Consider the following 13,315-nt stretch of genomic DNA (forward strand, 5'->3'; position numbering starts at 1 on the left):
AGTTTAAATTATACTTCTAATCTAAAACAAATCGTTTAATGGGTGTTAAAGTTTTATTTTTAAGCTTTGTTAAAGTTAGACATTTCAGCAACTGAAACTATGAATCTTTTGTTACTAGTGCTGGAGAAAATAAAACAAGATGAAACTGTTTAATGTTGCTTGGCAGTGGTTGTCATAGATACGTTTGTTAAACAACATCGATTTCATCGGCCATTTTACGCTCTTAAAACAGGCTGCAGCGGGATTTTTCTGTTTCCTGACATTTTTGACTTTATCATCAGACATCATGAGCGACACCATCTATCCTGCAGAGAGCATCTATAACCTTATTCCCAGAGAGGAAGAAAAAGCCATGAAAGCACCCAGGTAGAGTTTCCAGACTGCTTTAAGATTAAATTAATACATCAATAAGCTAACTAACGTTAATATTATGAGTTACTCTCTCTCTCTCTCTCTCTCTCTCTCTCTCTCTCTCTCTCTCTCTCTCTCTCTCTCTCTCTCTCTCTCTCTCTCTCTCTCTCTCTCTCTCTCGTTTTTTTTAATTATTTATTTTTACTAATGATCTTTTAATATTTTAGAAGCGAGTTTATTTATTTACATTGTAACAGTATTTTTAACTAACATGTAACAATACCATAATGTGAAACATATATTAAAACTGATATATTAATAGTAACTTAACATATTTGTAACTTTTTTGTTCTACTAGCTTTATTTATTTTTTAAAGAGAATGTAATATGAATATTCACGCAGTAATGTGTGTTAAAAACTGTTGTCGATATAACGTTACAGAAAAAAAAAGAATTAGTGGAAAAAAAAATTACTTATTTAAGATGTCAAAATGTGAACTATATTTTAAATATTTATTTAAAATGAGATTTGTGAGATTCATCCATTAATATCTTAATTTCCAGGTACATGTCAAAGTTCAGAGAGCAGGTGAAGCTGGAGAAAGTGGTGAACAAATCCCCAAATAAAACTATGGGACCAGCAAAAGTGGATGTACCGTTGGCAACAAACTATCTACTGAAACACTCCAAGGAACCTAAACTCCCTGAGAGTACATGTCCTGAATTTGCTGTTAAGACATTTTGAGCATTAAAGGGTTAGTTCACCCAAAAATGAAAATTAGCCCATGATTTACTCACCCTCAAGCCATTTTAGGTGTATATGACATTCTTCTTTCAGACGAACACAATCAGTTATACTAAAAATATCCTGGTTCTTTCAAGATTCTTTTTGGGTTATGTCAACAGTCATAACTGTTATACCCAACAGTCACTACCATCATAAAGCTGGAAAGAGCCAGGACATTTTTAATATAACTCAGATTGTGTTCATCTGAAATAAGAATGTCATATGCACACTTTATTTGGAAAATTGTATCTTAAATTGAACCTATGTTTCATCAGCCAATTGCCTGGATTTATCAAATAAGAAGCAAGGCTATATGACAATAATCGTATCATGTATGGAGCTAGAAATATGACAAAATGATCTGAATTTTAATTGTATAAATCTGAATTATTGACAAGTGTAATCTAACAAAACTGAATATTATGTTGCATTTTACATAGTTCTGAATTTGAATTTTTTAAAATGTTGAATATAGAACCTTTGAAATTGAACACATCTGATATGTTTTTATGTCGAAATTGTTTAGACATGTATTTTCAAACAGCAGATATTTTGTTCTGAATTAATCGACTGGAAATATTCAGTTTTTGAAAATACAGATTCAAGATTTCAGATGAAGAAGAAATTCAGATCATCAAATTCAATATTCTAAAATACAGATCATCAAATTCAATGTTCTAAAATTCAGATCATCAAATTCAATGTTCTAAAATTCAGCAGATCATCAAATTCAATGTTCTAAAATTCAGATCGCAGAAATTCAGATCTTACAGAAAGTAGGCCAGAGGTCATCAGGGAAGAGTAAAGGATGTCAGAAAAATCCAACGGAGCACCATATCTGATCATTTCATTTCCTATTTGTAATGGAAGAAAGAGAAAAGATCAAACAACCCCTTTATACTTTTTTGTTTATTTTAGATTAATGCACAGAAAAAGAGATTTCGGCTAGATTTCTCATTTTTCGTGCGTGATTTACAAATCGCTGATTAGTGAAGAAAATCTAAGCGTTTGACGTCATCTGTCGTTCTCCAGGGTTGAATCCAAAATCGCCCCCATAAACCCTCACTATTCCCTACTTTAGTCCACTAATACAGTTAACTCGAAAAAGTGAATGAATGTAGATGAATGAGTTTTCTTTTGGGGGTGGGGGGTGAAGTTGTTAACAATAATAATGGGAAATGCTCTAATGATGCGTGACCTATTTTTAACAGTCTATGGCGTGACAGTCACAGATCACTGTAGCCCTAGCTCGGTTCAAACAAACGGCAGCGCTCATGACATGAACCAATCACCTCCGCTTTACAGCACGAGAGAAATCATGAATGAACACACAGGGCTGACTGTAAGGGCTCCACATTATCTTTGTCTGGGACAAATCAAAGAGGGTTTTACTTTCCCGACAGGACAAATAAAACATTAAAATAACAAGATAATTTATTTATTATTATATTCAATGTAAACAGCGACTGATAATGGAGTGGATCTCTGGTAACAAAGTCGCGTTGAGGCTGGCGCTGCCTATCTCTTTGTGAGACATTCGTGGAGAAATCAAAACAAGTGAGCAGCAATCTAAACGATTTCAAATAGCTACATTGCAATCGTGAATTGTGTAGCATAATTCATTATTAGGTACTTACATTTTAGACTCAAAAACCTTTTTTTTCTATTTCAACTATGATTTCACCGACGAATATAGTTCCAAAGGAACAACACTCAGCGCGGTGTTTTGAACTGAATGAATCAGCGTTTTGAATGAATCATTTGAATGAACGACTCAATGACTCACTCATTAAGACGATCACTTGCTGCCACCTATTGGCGGTTTAGTTTCATGTTTAAAAGTATCATTGCATTTTTTTATTTGTATATTCAAACATTTAGAACATCAATCTCATAACATTATTCATTGCTGTTTTATTTTTGCAGTTTAAATTAATTAATTTGATTGGTAAAAGCCCTAGTGTCTTACTAATATAACTGCATTTATTAATCAAATGTAAGAATTGAACATGAAATGCATACATTTAATAAGATTTAAAAAAATGGCCTTTATAAAATGACATAACGCCCTGGGGTAAATATCACAAATATGCAGATTTAATTAGGCCTATGTAAAAGCTGATAGAACACTGATGAGAATATTACTACAAAATCAATATATTTATACCACCAAAAATCCCCCCAATACACTGTACAGTACATACAATTTACTCTGTACTCTACCTGATAGGCCGGATTTTGAAACTTGTTTGCAGGTATGTATTTGAGGGTATAGGGGGCGATTTCAGATTCAGCCCAGGTCTGTTCAACAAAATAGTAGTCTTATAGCAGTAGAAGACTACCGCTTCTTAAACTGTACTGGGCAGGTCCTAGATCAGGCAACTTTTCTGTGCAACTTAACCCGTTTCACAGAAAAAAATGTTTATCTGATATATAAAATATTAATCAGTACCCAACCTTATTTAATTGTGCGGTAAACCACACGAAAAATGAGAAATCTAGCCGAAATTTCTTTTTCTGTGCATTAATCTAAAATAAACAAAAAAGTATAAAGGGGTTGTTTGATCTTTTCTCTTTCTTCCATTACAAATAGGAAATGAAATGATCAGATGGTGCTCCGTTGGATTTTTCTGACATCCTTTACTCTTCCCTGATGACCTCTGGCCTACTTTCTGTAAGATCTGAATTTCTGCGATCTGAATTTTAGAACATTGAATTTGATGATCTGAATTTTAGAATATTGAATTTGATGATCTGAATTTTAGAATATTGAATTTGATGATCTGAATTTTAGAATATTGAATTTGATGATCTGAATTTTAGAATATTGAATTTGATGATCTGAATTTCTTCTTCATCTGAAATCTTGAATCTGTATTTTTTAAAAACTGAATATTTCCAGTCGATTAATTCAGAACAAAATATCTGCTGTTTGAAAACACATGTCTAAACAATTTCGACACAAAAACATTTCAAATGTGTTCAATTTCAAAGGTTCTATATTCAACATTTTTAAAAATTCAAATTCAGAACTATGTAAAATGCAACATAATATTCAATTTTGTTAGATTACACTTGTCAATAATTCAGATTTATACAATTCAAATTCAGATCATTTAGTCATATTTCTAGCTCCATAATCATGGAGGTGCCGGAGCGATCACGATAGCTCTTGAACATAAATAAACCGAAACTCAGCACTTTTTAGACTAATCGTGACTTGCGCAACTTTGTACACATTTGTTTCTTAGTTTTGTATATATATATATATATATATATATATATATATATATATATATATATATATATATATATATATATATATATATATATATATATATATATATATATGAAAAAAAAATATATATATATATATATGAAAAAATATATATATATAAATTCAGATTATGGCACCCAATTAGGGTGATGGTAATGGTAAGGTAATGATTAAAAAACACAAATGCTTGATCATTGGTTTAAGTTCGGGCTCGGGCAGAGAACTCCAATAGCTATACAGAGAATTTACCCTATTATACTTTATCGACACAAATTGATCCAAAACAAAGCATCCGGCTGTCTTTGAGTTCACAGGCTAAAGTTACTCGTCAGGCTACAAAAGAAGACCATTATTCCTCTGTTCAATTAGGCCTAAGACATCGAGAGTCACGCAGACCTATATCAACCCAGCCACAACATAATTGGGAATAACATGCCTTACCTTAACACAGAATCGACCACAGAGGCCTGGGGTCCTTTTCCTGTGCTGTTCGTCCAAAAATCCAAGAAGTGGATATTCATTTATATTTTGGTCTACATATCTTTGAGTTAACATAGCCTACTAAACATGAGTGGAATTTGCACCGCAGCGCCACCACACCTTGACGCTCATGACAAGAATCATATATAGTTATTTTTATTGATGTGAATTATAGGTTTAAAGTCCCAGTGAACCGGAAGTAGTGAGTTTTCCTCAGTGCTGTGACATATTTCCAAGTGAAACAGAATATTGAATAGAGGGCAGGGTTTTACTTCAATGCTCCTCCTCTCCATCTTGCGCTCAAAGCAGACTAGACTAATGGCTGGAGGGGAGTAGTGATGCATTTTCAAACCTTATCCGTCAAACTGACATAATCTGAGAAGGAACGCCATTTCCTGACCGAATGTAACTTTTCAGATTTTGATTAAAGATTACCGCAACAAATTATTTTTTTATTTGTATCAACTTGCATGGGGTAAATGTTCACCCTAAGACCTATGATATGTGCTTACAAAGTAAATAGGGTTAATTTTGATTTCATGAGGACTTTAAATCGCAGTCATGCATGAATTAATTATATTTTTTGAAATTTTACACATAATCACAATTATCACATTACACAAATCACGGTTTCAGGAGAGCCCGTGTCTTATTAGGGGGAGCCGAGCTCCCCCTAGCTCTCCTGTAGTTCACACCCTGAAAATACACCTAGGATAGCTTGAGGGTAAGTAAATCATGGGATCATTTTCATATTTGGGTGAACTGTCTCTTTAATATATAATATTGAAAAATAAATATATATTTTTACAATCATGACATTGCCAATTTCATTTGCAGACCACTAAAGCTGCTTGGGTCATTTATTTGTACTGTTTCAGAGAAACCATTTAAATATGAAGATGATGAGCTACATGGTAAACCACCAATCCCTGCAAGAACAGAGAAGCCGCTCATGGGTCTCCACACCAACAAGAACTTTATTAAGACCAACGCCGTGGAGAACATCATGGCAGTCCCAAAGAAAGTGCAGCCAGTGTATGCGGACACCAAGAAGGGAGACAAACAGCCGCTGGAGAACTCTGGTCTCATCCCGAAATTCTTAAAGAAGAAGGTGAGGAGAGTGATGGGATATTGAGTTTCATGATAGAGTTGCTCTTGTATTTCAAGCATACAAAACATACTGTGAACAGTATAGGCTACATACTGCTAGTGCTGGGTACTAACTTGTAATACTAATGATTAAGTGTCATTAATCCCAGAAAGATTTAGTTAAAGCAGCACTAGGTAACTTTTCTACCTTCATAATATATTTTTTAAGACTCTTGTGATGATAAATCGACTTACAATAGGTTGAATGACACGTCTGCCATAGCTTGATGGGGTCTGTATCGTTTTTAATCGTACTTTTAAACTTCGGGTTTCGGGTAGTAACCCGAGAACAAAAAGAACTACAAAATTCAACAGCTTTACGGCATATACGTCACTTCCACCAACACCCACACTTCCTTAAATTCGGACGTGCGAGCCCAACTTTGTTCGTCGGATAATATAGTCATGTCCGAAGCATCAGAGACAAATAAGAAGGAAAAGGTTTTGTTGGAGGAAAGCAATAAGAGGAAACGAAAAAGTGATGGGATTAAAGGCAGGACGAGGATCAACATGTGACCAGCGTTTGCTCGTCAGCGTGAGCTGAAGGAGGCGTGCCCGACCGATGCTGTCCTGCTTGTTACGGTGAGCTACCACTCAAACACTGAACTGAAGTATCATATAGATTCTGTAAAACGCTAACCAATAGACTACTATAATGACACTGGCTTGTAAACGTGAGCATCGTGATTATTTGGCGTTTGAAAAAAATAAAACCCATGAAATTATATTCATATGACATGCTGAAACATATGCCACTGACTGTACCTGGGATGAAGACATTTCACACTCGCCGCCAGAAGAACACCTGCATGTGAACTCCTCCTGCAGTGTTCAGGTTAACTGTTAGCGCTGCACCGACCCGCGGGACGCTTTTATGAAGTTATTTGGCCCGCACCGCACCACTGTATATATTTTTACAACTTGCCCCGCACCCGCGACCATTAAATAGACATACGGGGTCTGCGGGTTATGAGACGACCCACGCATCACTAGTTCAGGGCTATCAGGGTTGTCATGTCAACAAATGCACGCGCGATGGCATCCCCTGTTGTAGGATGACAGATCTTACGACAGTAGTTGAGGACATTATTTTTTCCAAACTGTAGGGGGACCCCGAGAGCAAAAGTAGCCAAGTGCGGCTTTAAGGCTTTTATTCACATTTAAACATTGATCAGTAAACATAAACAGAAGCTCAACTGAATAAGCTTGAAGCGCAGGAACAAACCACATTGGTTCTTGTGGAAGCAAACATGATGCGTGATAGATTATATCACAATTTAAAATACTTATAACAACTTTTTTATTGATTACATGATTATAACATATTATTCACACAATGGTAGTAAATCATTTATAATTTATTGATGCTCTCTACTCTCTTTTCATGTTTTAAATGTTTTCTTTTCTAAAAACGCTTATCACTTATCACATATAGATTGAGAAAGTCTTCTAGTCTTGTGAAATTGCACACACAGACCAGCCACTAGGTGGATATTATTACAAAGAAAATTGAGAGGCCACAAAGTTTTTGATCTCTTGATTTACAGAAATCATTTCACTTTTAAGAAGTGTTTTCTCAACATTGCATATCTAAGCGCAAGCATACACAGTGCGATTTTTGCTGTCGTACGAAATGTCGGGAGAAATCGCGTGGACATCGTGGATTCTCGTAGTGTCGCGACTCGCACCGTGTGAGAGGAAATACGAGACGAGTCGAGCACGTAAGGAGCACCTCCCGACCGTACAATCATTTTAAAGCATGTTTAGAAAGTTCGGGGAGTCTGCCCCCCTTTTTACCAGCATATGACTGTCCCCTATTGCCAAATCATGCACAAGCACGTCACATAGGCTCAATCTATGAGTATTATTAGCTCAGTGGCTGCAAACATACAGCGTTCACACACACACACACACACACACACACTTTCTCTCTCTCAAGCGCACCCTTCTCTCTCCCTCTGGTTGTTTAGGTTGAAAGAAATAGCTACTGTTCTGTGCTTTTCAAAAAATCATTTGCACAAATTTTTTCTTTATTTTTTTGTATCTGAAGCTATCAGCAACATTAAAAGCTCTGCGGTGTCTGTGTTTAACACGAAAACCTCGTTTAATCGCGGCTGGCTCGCGGTGCAAACAGTCGTGTCGTGTACCAGCTGATTTGATGCGATGATCAAATTAAATGACTCGTAGCGTCTGCAATATCTCAAAACCTCCCGAGTGTCCCAATTCGCACAGTGTACGCCCACCTTAACTCTTGACTCCTATTATTTGAATTTTCACTCAGTAAATGTATTGCTTTGTCTTTAAAAGGTGTTTGTCTTTCAAAAACATGTTTGTCATAATTTGTATTACTTTATATATAGGGATATAAGACAATGTTTGTGCCCTAAAAATAGGCTGAAAAATTGTCTTATTTTCGCGATATAGACAAAATATCCATTATATCCATTATAGTGGATAATAGGATAATGAACTGATGATAACAAGGTCACAGTGTTATGCTCATGCAGCCTCTCGAGGAGAAATCACAACACATGAGCGCTGCTCACACAGAGTCAACCCAGCTAACAATTTTAGGTTATAAGAACGTTTCCCTCACATTCCCATTAAGTTATAAAAACGTTTTTAAATGTTCTAGGAAAGTTGAAATGCCCTGTTTGTGGAACGTTGTATTAACATTCTCATTAGGTTCTAAGAACGTTAAATAACGTTCTTATAAGGGTGTGGAGTATGATCAAATAAAATATTCCTGTTTTCTCCTTTAATGTACTTTGTTTATTGACATCTTATTCTTTCTTTAAAAAAAGCTAAAACCACTTTTATAATTGACTTTTATATTTATATTTCATTTATATTTAATACATAATTAGTTTACTAGATTTTTCTTCTGATTGTAAAAAAATAAATATATACATGAATATAGCATTTAAGTATCATTAAGTTGTGTCTGGATATAGAAATTATGTATCTGAAGTTTGAGAAAAAAGCTGTATGACTAATTTGTAATGACTAATCCTTTTTTTAATGTAGTAACGTTTTTAAAACATTCCACTAACAATGTAAGAATAACGTTTTATAGCTAACGTTTTTAGAACGTTACTCATTAGCAAATAACGTTCTAATAACGTTACTGCAAGAACATTTTTTTGATAACTTTTAGAGACCTTTTTAGAGAACGTTAGCCAAAGTTCTGAGAACGTTCCCTGTTAGCTGGAAAAGCGGCATTACGTTGTGAAAGTGCGGACTCAGAGGAAGACCGTGAGGGTTTAGGGTGCCATTTGGGACAGGGGACACTAAAATCATGATCCAAGTTATTCAACAAAATTATATTTGGCTGTACAGTCGTTCTGGAGAAAACAGTGATGTTATCAGCTTATTTTAAATTATCATATAGCGACAATGTTGGCAGATCAGTATTATAGTTTATAGAATTAAATAAGACCTAATTAATTAATTTTATTTGTATATTTAGCTGAATAACTTGGATCATGATTTTAGTGTCCCCTGTCCCAAATGGCACCCTAAGCCCTCACGGTCTTCCTCTGAGTCCGCACTTTCACAACGCCGCTTTGACTGCCGGATAGAAGTCCTCTGCGTAGCTCGCAAACTCGTGGGCTCAGCTGAAGTGCGCATCGGGGGAGCATAGCAGCCGCAAAGGGGGTGCTCACGAGCACCCTTCTTTAAGCTTAAATGATGAATGGGACACCCTATGGTCTTGTGGACTTAATGGACACACGCACGCAATGGCCATTGTAAGTCCACAAGACAGAGAGTGCACATGAAGTGTGCCATTTGGGACAGGGCCTGCCTCATTCGTGACTGCCATTTGAAACAATAGTTTGAATGAATGACTCAATGACTCACTCATTAAGACTCACCTGCTGCCACCTACTGGTGGTTTAGTTTCTTTTTAAACATACTTTCTAAAATGTCTTATTTATCCAAAAATACAAATCTTATAACATTATTTAATGCAGTTGTAATTTTTCAGTGTAAATTATTTAATTTGATTGGTATCAACCCTATAGTGTCTTATTTTAATTGAATGTATAGATAAAATGTAAGAATATAATATAAGATTGGGGGGAAATGCCCTTTAAAAAAGGTAAACATATCACAAATATGCAGATTTCAATATGCCAAAGCTGATTGAACACTGGTGAGAATATTGCTTGCAAAAACAATATCTCCTGGACAAGCGAATGTTTTGCTCGGACATGTGAATGACCGATTTACTTATTCACATGACCATGCTTAATGTCGAGCCCTGTAATTAATGGTGTTAATATATTATTATTTTTTTCAATTAATTATCAGTAGAATTTTCAAATACAATTATTTTCTTTTGAAAACCAGATTTTTCCACAAAAATTATTTTTTTCCCCAAAAAATAAGTCTGGAAAATGGGGGGTGGGGGGTGGGGGGGGTCGTCTTATGTTCGGGTATATACGGTATTAAAAATTTTTTATTTTTAGTTTTTATGATTTACTTAAAGAGTACATTATATTTTCTTTCGTTTTGCATTTATATACCAATATGATACAAGATTATCTCATTCAATTCAATGTGATAATGGGTTAGTTCAAAAGTAGTCAAAAAGTAATACAAAAATGTCTGATTATAATACCTAAAATGTGTAATGTGATGGATTGCGTTACTAACTACAATTGTTTTTAATCATAATTTGGAATTAATAATGGACTATAATTTGTAAGTACTGTAATCTACCCAGCACTGCATACTGCAAAAATAATAAGAAAAGCCTGTTTGTATGCATGCTCTCAGGACTATGGTCAGACTCCAGAGTACCTGCTCCAGCGCAGAGAGGAAGTCAGGAAAGCACAAGAGGAATATGACAACTATGTCAAGGAGCGTATGAGAGAGGGAGCCATGAAACAGCTCTCTGGTGAAGAACGACACAGTATCCTACAGGTAAACAAATACAAACACACTCTGAATGAAACAATCTCTGATTTTTTTTACACATAAAACATCTTAATTGTTACACTGTTATTATATATTTAAGTACTGAGTATTATTTTGTAACTACATGTATTTAAAATAGGGTTTGGTTAGGTTTGATTTAGGGTACTTTGCCTGTAATTATGCTTATAGCTATTACATGTAACATAGGTAACAATGACACTAAAATAGTGTTAACAACTTTTAACAACAAAGGTGTCCATGTTATGACTAATCATTACAGGTACTTACTATTGTGTTAGGATTAGTGTATGGTTTAGGTTAGTTGCATGTAATATTAAGCACAATTTATAGAAATTACTATAGTAACTACATGTAACATGTAACCAAAAATGTAAAATAAAGTTTTGCCTTAATTACAAGATATGTCTGATAACGTTTGACAGGCTCTGAAGAAGAACTGGGATGACCTTCATCATCAGTACCAGGGCCTCTCTGTTGTCACAGACACAGCTCCCAAAAAATACAGGAAGGAGCGTCTGGAGCATGAAATGAAGCAGCTGGAGAGAGATATTGACCTGGTTGAACGACACAAAACCATCTACATTGCTAATAACTGAGTGTAATGCTAGCTACTTCAGCAAATATCCAAGAACAACATTTGAAACAGGCAAAACTGCCACAGTGTCTTGGCTCGTCCTCTTCTGTGGTCCTTCAAGATTAGTTTGAAAGGCTTCAGTAAACCTTTACTGCAATCTGAGTGTAATAAAGATCGTTTTAGATTAACTGAATGGTCTTGTGAAATGAAAATGATCCCTGTTTAATTTCTTAATAATAACATTATACATCAGGGCCGTGTGTAGACATTTTGGAGGGCAGGTGCTCAACTGAAAAAAGGCAAACCCTCAATAAAGTTGCATATTGTTGACCATCTTTTGATTAATTACAATATTTTTACGCTATACACTAAAGGGCTGTTATACGAAGTAATGAAATCAGTATCAACAAAATCCATTTTACCATTAATCAAAATCCGGTTACACTACAATTATAATTGCCTAAATAAGATAATGAGATTAATATTCTAAATATAACATTTTTAATATATAAATATTAAATGTTGGGGGAATATGAAATGATAGGCTACTATTATATATATATATATATATATATATATATATATATATATATATATATATATATATATATATATATATATATATATATATATATATATATATATATATATATATATATATATATATGAAACTTAAACTGCCAGTAGGTGGCAGCAAGAATCATGAATCATAAGTAAGTGAATAAGTGAATCATAGAATCATTTATTCAACTGATTCGCTTAAACTGACTGATTAATTCATGCAAGATGCAAGTACTTTATGAATGAGTCATTGAATAATTGACTCACCTGATTCATTCAAAAACTGAATCATTCAAGAACATAACACTACTGTGTGTTGCTGGGAGAAGCAATTTTTCTTGACAAAATAGAGCAAAAACAGTCAAAATGGACATTGATATTCATATAATTAACTTATTAAACTGTTGTATAAAATAAATATAACATTTTGCATTCATACTGATACTCCTGCATGTGTGATATTTCTTAAAGGTGCCCTAGAATGAAAAATTGAATTAACCTTGCCATAGTGAAATAATAAGAGCTCAGTACATGGGCATCACATACTGTGAGTCTCAATCACCATTGCCTCCTACTTCTTATGTAAATCTTGTAAATCAAAAAAGTGCTTCTCAGCATCCAAACCCAACCGTGACGCAAGCGTTGGGGATCATTTATATGCACGCCCCAACATTTGCATCTGTCCAAACAAGCCGAATCTACTGATGGTAAACAAGAAACTCGAAGATAGCAAAAACGGCTCTCATGACACATGGTTGAGGTTTATTATAATCGGATACCACAACAAATCGTTCGTTTGTTCGGCCCATTTCAAGCAAGCTTCACTCAGCGTCTTAAACTGAAGAAAGGGGCAATTACAACTGTATTCCTGCAAGCAGTAAGTAATTTATCAACTTTGTGACTGTTTAAACAATTTCTGATTAAATTGAAAGTTTCTTAGAGACCGCATTGTCGAGATGCCACAAGATGCTAGTACAGTAACAATAGGAAAATCCAAATCCCATACAAGATTAAATAGTGTGTCTAATGACAAAGGTTAATATTATTTTGTATTACAAAATACAACTGTAGATACCTTTCACTCGATCCTTCTAGCAAACGTCACCTTTTCCACCATATAAGTTAAAACGATAGTCAATGGAGATTGCTGAAAAGCAGCCTACTTGTTTATTGGTGTTTTCAGATCATCCGT

General features: G+C 34.7%; 1 protein-coding gene across 1 annotated transcript; it reads left to right on the top strand.

Annotated features, from left to right (window-relative positions):
- Positions 1-27: 27 nt before the first annotated feature.
- On the top strand, positions 28-11,892 carry enkur (enkurin, TRPC channel interacting protein). The gene is made up of 5 exons (XM_067434882.1): positions 28-366; positions 916-1,061; positions 5,774-6,006; positions 10,827-10,973; positions 11,411-11,892. Exons 1-5 carry the CDS (start codon positions 287-289, stop codon positions 11,582-11,584), a joined length of 780 nt encoding a protein of 259 aa, XP_067290983.1. The 5' UTR covers positions 28-286; the 3' UTR covers positions 11,585-11,892.
- Positions 11,893-13,315: the final 1,423 nt, after the last annotated feature.

This window comes from Pseudorasbora parva, chromosome 24, assembly GCF_024679245.1.
Source record: "Pseudorasbora parva isolate DD20220531a chromosome 24, ASM2467924v1, whole genome shotgun sequence".
Taxonomy (NCBI): Eukaryota; Metazoa; Chordata; class Actinopteri; order Cypriniformes; family Gobionidae; genus Pseudorasbora; species Pseudorasbora parva.

Coding starts and splice junctions, on each gene's coding strand:
- enkur (XM_067434882.1), top strand. CDS start 287: ATGAGCGACACCATCTATCCTGCAGAGAGCATCTATAACCTTATTCCC. Junction 367..915: donor AAAGCCATGAAAGCACCCAG/GTAGAGTTTCCA, acceptor CTTAATTTCCAG/GTACATGTCAAAGTTCAGAG. Junction 10,974..11,410: donor AACGACACAGTATCCTACAG/GTAAACAAATAC, acceptor AACGTTTGACAG/GCTCTGAAGAAGAACTGGGA.